The 5,693-nt window shown below is 33.7% G+C and overlaps 1 protein-coding gene across 2 annotated transcripts; it reads right to left on the reverse strand.

The window, feature by feature from the left end:
- Positions 1-973: 973 nt before the first annotated feature.
- LOC105122557 (transcription factor bHLH35-like) lies at positions 974-5,492 on the reverse strand. 2 transcript variants are annotated; one of them, XM_011021743.1, is made up of 5 exons: positions 5,231-5,492; positions 4,952-5,118; positions 4,579-4,818; positions 4,328-4,498; positions 974-1,268 (listed from the first exon to the last, which is right to left on the reverse strand). In XM_011021743.1, exons 1-5 carry the CDS (start codon positions 5,244-5,246, stop codon positions 1,179-1,181), a joined length of 684 nt encoding a protein of 227 aa, XP_011020045.1. In that variant the 5' UTR covers positions 5,247-5,492; the 3' UTR covers positions 974-1,178. The 2 variants fall into 2 exon arrangements, with proteins under 2 accessions (XP_011020045.1, XP_011020046.1); XM_011021744.1 differs by having other exon boundaries at positions 4,952-5,114; positions 5,231-5,490.
- Positions 5,493-5,693: the final 201 nt, after the last annotated feature.

Raw genomic sequence — 5,693 nt, forward strand, 5'->3', positions numbered from 1 at the left:
GTCTTAAATGTCCGATTCAAATGCCTTCATCATTGAATCGGAAAATTCGAGTGATATTAAGGCTTGAGAGGCACCCACGAATCGAAAATCGTGAAACTGCACGCCACAATCAATCAAATCCATTTTTATTTTCTGATAGTTTACTCCTTTAATGCAACCCAACCAAGCTATTCTTCATCCAAAAATAAATGTCCTCCTTGTTTCGCCTTTTTGATACGAAGAGATGAATCACCAGGCCAAACCTGGTAAAAGATTTCCTAAGGGTCTGGTAGTCAAGCCAGGCAGGAAATCTCTCAAAATAAATCCTGGTCTCTGTAGAAAAACCAACAGAGTTACTCCGTTGGGGCTGTGAAGTATAAAGATTTGGTTTCTTGGTGACAAGTGTTTGTGTTGGAGGGATAAAGGGCAGGTTTTTTTGGAAGCTGGTTAGTTGTGATGGAAGAACAAACTGGGTAGATTGCAGATGACGGACGTAAAGGTTGGATTTGGAAGGATTAGGGTTGAGGTTTTCGTGGGGTTTGGAATGGGGGAGACGAGAAGTCATGGCGCCTAGGTTTTTACCGTTGAAGTGAACAAATTCTTAATTCCGCTAGACGAAACATACAATCTTTTGATACTTCGCTGTTTATTCTTATTTTATATTTTTGATTCGAGTAATAAATTAAGAAAAGAGAACAATTAAAAAGATTACATCTTTACATGACAGCAAGTGGTGGGAAATTGGAAACTCAACTGTGGTCGGAGATCTGGATTAGGTTTGATCTCTCTTTTTCACCTGCCAGAAAGACAAATTGGTAATCTTTTTCAGAAAACATGATTTCTGCTGTTATAATCGTTGCTGATAAATTCTATAGTGCATAGAACAATTAGTGGCGTCCTTGTAAATTCTCAAGTCACCTCGAGACAATCATTCCTTGCAAGGCTTTGTTTTGTTTTTTGTTTTTGTTTTGAGCTGAGAAGTCGTAGTAACTTGGAAGAAATATATTTCTGGAAGGCACAATTATTATTTGATGGTCGCTTCACTTAGCAGCAGAAGGAGTAAAGTCCAAGAGAAAAAAGAAGAGGAAGAAAACTACAGACTCTTCATCAAGGAAACAAGGACGGAAAGACCTCTGCAAAGAGGGGGAAAAAATCAATGGTTGCAAAGTGATATGTATTGTGCATGCATGTCACGTTAGTTACATGCTCATAGGACTTGGAGGATCGTTAAGAGCTGCGATAGCTGTTTCAATTCTTGTCTTCAAATTATCCTTCTCTTCTTCATCTGCCTGCAAGACACATTTGGCAAAATATATATTATTCCCAATTATTCATTAAATTAACCGATATATATATATATATATATATATATATATATGATCAGTCTTTTATTTCACCAAAACTCAAATGTGCAAATCCAGGATCTTTTGCTTTCATTAATCTATTAAGCCAATGCTATTTCCCAGGAGGAAAACGGAGATTGGTGCGTCACTTAAGGGGGCCGCCATTATATATTATAATCTTGTTAGAGATCATGAGAAAATTGTTCTCTCTTTTGAATCCACATATCTCTCTCTCTCTCTCTTTTAATATATTGGTTTGAATGTGATTAATTTATTTAATATCCCAATGAAAAAGAGATTTTATTTGAATAAAAAAGAATTCAATATGCCAGCATGTGTTTGTGCTAAGACTTTTTGGGTTTAAGAAACTGAGGACACTGGAGTATAGATTAACCCTACATAGCGTAAGCCCGCCGTGGAACAGGGGCCACAATGTTTGAGCACAAGTAGGGTTTTTAAATGTAAAGAACAAAAAACAGTCGATTAAATAATTCAAAAAATTATATAGACGACAAGATGTTGATAAACTCTAGTTTTCCAAAAGATGAGGCTATACCTATCACACATTAATTAAAGCAGAATCCTACTAATTAAATACTTTATAGATAAAATCTTATGGGAGTGTTAATTCTAATCCATCTAGTAGGCACAAACGTCATCTAGCTATTCATAATCGTAATTCAAAAAATATTTAATTAATCATGAGAGCACTGTGCTTGAAAAAAACAGGTTGACGTGATGCTCAAAATCATCTCTAACTAGTTGAATGATGGGAAAAAATAATTGAGAAAGAAGATCTCGCAATCTCAGCCGATAAAGACTTACAACCAAAATAATGATAATAATAATAATGATTCCTGCAGTTTCTATATGTTTATGGCAACAAGAGCTTGGGGTTTAAAAAATGTCTGGTTAGTTCTATATCATGTGATCCAACAAGATTGGAGAAGAACAAGATCACAATAAAGAACAACAAAATGATCCATAAATTGAAAAGCTGCACAGCAGAATGTCACTGTTAATAGAACTGTTCATGAAATGCCCATCTTCGCTTTTTGGATTTTGGCTTTGTTTACAAAGATGGAAGGTTTCTGTCTGGAGGTTTTTTCCCTTACCTAAGCATGAAATGACTCCTTGAAATATTTTTTTTGTTAAAAAATATATTAAAATAAGATTATTTTATTTTAAGAAATTATTTTGAATATAAATGTACTAAAACAATCTAAAAATATAAAAAAAATATTTTAAACAACATAAATTTTTAAAAACACCGTTCCAAACCCACAGTGAACGAACAACGCGGCATGTAAGAATTTGAAACACGGTTTATTGCATCTGTTCACATCTCGGATCCTTCTATGCCATGAGATTTGTCTGCTTTTGCTTCTCCATGTTTGAAAATTACGGGGAACACGCCTTGTTTTCGGGTAAGCAATATACAATGTAAACTCTTTTTTCAACTAATTTATTGCAGTTCCATGACGTTTCACTGATGTAGGTGCAATTTAGTTGTCTTTGTTGAAAATGTTGTTTTCCAAACATATAACAGCCATTGTAATTAAAAATATATTAAAATAATTTTTTTATTTTTAAAAATTATTTTTAATATAAAAACATCAAAATCATCCATATGAAAACACAAAAAAATAATTAATTTAAAATAAAAAATTTAATTTTTTTCAAATATACTTTTAAAACATAATTATAAACAAATATGTGATGTCGTAAAATGATAATAGACATAATCAACCAGACCTTTTTATTGATCATTGAGTTTTACATTTGGTTTAGTTGGTTTTTGCGGACCTAACGCAATTCATGATGTAATAATGAGTTACAAGACCCCTTTTTTAAGTGATCTTAGTTTCTTGTTTGTGGAAATTTAGTGGGAAAACATCTTGATCAAATAGGGGAAGATACCACTTGCCACAGAAACAACTGTAGATTATCACAAAATAAAAAGAAGAAGAAGAAGAAGAGTATTTTGTGCTTGGACATGGTGGGAAATTGATGGGGTCCTTCATCACTTTGTTCTCTCGACTTGTTTTATTCGAAAACACTCTGGCTTGCACCATTCATGATTTGCCCTAATTTGCTAACATTATTATAATGGTATGGTCCCACTTTATTAAAGTAGTCTTATCAGTTCCCAACTCTATCTGCCCTTCTTTTTTTATGCCACTATTTTCACTTTGCCCTTTGATGCTCTTCTATGTGATGATAGGACGCTTTCTTTTTCTCAGTCCTTTTAAAAACTTGTTTTGGAGAATGTTTGTTTGGTTGTTGTTTTTTAAATAATTTTTATATATTTTTAATTTTGGTATATTAAAATATTAAAAATATATTAATTTAAATTAAAAAAAAAACTTTTAAAATACAGAAACTAACAGAATGAACAAGAAAAAAACAGTGTTCAAATCCCCGGTACACCAAAACTATTATCATGACACCGGCAAGGTTTTTTTTTTTCAAAAAAATTAGTTGATATTTGCAACTCTAATCGGACAATAATCATGATTTGTACGTCTATCCTAACGGAGGTGGTTTATCTTGAAAGTTGTGAGGTTCAATTATCCTACTTTGAGTTGAAATTTCTACTCTAAGTTTTGATTTTTTAGTGAAAGAAACTACGAATGCTATTGAAAACGATTGGAAAATAAAAAGGAATTAATTTTAAATAAAAATTCAAAATTTGGCCAGAGAAACAAAGAGTACTTAGTCCTAAAGCAAATCATAATTTATCAATTAATGTAGAAGATATAACACCTTAATCAAAGTTATACATGGTGAAAAGTAAGGATCTTTATAATCTTAATAGCTAGGCTATTGTAACATTAGTTTTCAAAATTCTTCTCCAATCAATTTTTTTCTTTTTTTAAGAGAAATATTCACAAAAGTTGTCTCCAAAAAACTTTGAGTTTTTGTTTTGTTTTAGTGCCGTATGTGTGACAGGTGGAGTGAGATGATGCATAAAGAGAAAGATGCGGAAGAGAGAAGAGAGTGACCTCGATGAAGACCGTCTTCAATACTCTCCCTGAGATAGTTGTGATATTAGCTGTAATAATTTTGACTCTCAAAGATTCAAAAACCTCACAAAGTTTCACCATTGTATCTGTTCTTTTACTACATGTCAAGCTCACTACTAATGTCTTCTCTCCCATGTAAGCAACCCTTAGCTGCGAGAGTAGAGCAGAGTAAAAAGTCACCCCACCATCTTTATATATGCCGTAATCAAGGAGAGAGATGAGGGACTTACTTCAAGAAGTTCAATACGAGAAAAATTCTTCGATCCTCCAAAATCACAAAATCGATCATCAATTTTCTTTTTCTTGGATCTCAGAAGCACTGGTAGCTCTTGCTCAAATACATTAAGACCCGGATCTTTCTTCAATTTCACAGATTCTAGTTCCAATATTTCAGCTTGAATTCTTCTCTCTTGTTCATGCAATTCTTGGATGTAATCAATAGCGTCTTTGATTATCGATGCCTTGTCCATCTAGAGTGACAAAAATATTAAATAATAATAATAGTAAATGTAGAGATCAAAGTCACTCGATAATTTAGCTTAGCTAGTAGCTATATAGAACTTCAATAAATTAATATTGATTAGTGTGTGTTTATGTCATCACCTTAGTAATGTTGGGGACCACGGCTCTAAGTGCAAAGAGTCTTTCATTGAGTCTCTTCCTTCTGTTCCTTTCTGAAACAATATTCTTTGAGGCTGCCGATGAAGCTGCTCCGTCCGGCGAACTTGAGTCATAGTACCCTGAAAAAGCCTCATCTATTGCCCAGCTACCTCAAAAAAAAAAAAAAAAAAAAAACATCTTTCCTTTGGTAAGTTCCAAGACCCCAACTAATCAAGTGAAAGGACAAAAAAGAAACAAGAACCATGCATGGAGGAGGTATACCTATCAAACTCCTCATTTTGGAGAAACATTTTTGTTTCCCAGTAATTTTGGTATTCTTCACCAATATTCTCAATAGATTCCATGGGAGCTGTGGAAGGGGGTGAGCTTGTGTTTTCTGAGAGAGAGAAGAAAAGAGATAGAGAAGGGAAATGATGCCTTCCTCTAATGGTGGGATTTGGTGTGCGTGTGCGTGTGTATATATATTATTTTTTCCCCAAGAATCGAAGTGGGGTGCTGTTCTGGGGGGAAGGAAAGAGCTGAAAAATGACCGGAATGGGAACGCTATTAAACCACATGTGGTTACCATGTCTTATTTGATGTTTCTTGGAAAGATCATAACCGTCCATAGGTTGTTGGGTGATGCACCATCCAATTAATATCCATCATAAAACAAATTTTTTTTTTTTGTAAAAACCCAATTGTGTGTGTGTGTGTGTGGAATTAAGCTTGGAGCTGAGTGTAT

Source organism: Populus euphratica, unplaced genomic scaffold (genome assembly GCF_000495115.2).
Source record: "Populus euphratica unplaced genomic scaffold, PopEup_1.0 scaffold20.1, whole genome shotgun sequence".
Classification (NCBI taxonomy): Eukaryota; Viridiplantae; Streptophyta; class Magnoliopsida; order Malpighiales; family Salicaceae; genus Populus; species Populus euphratica.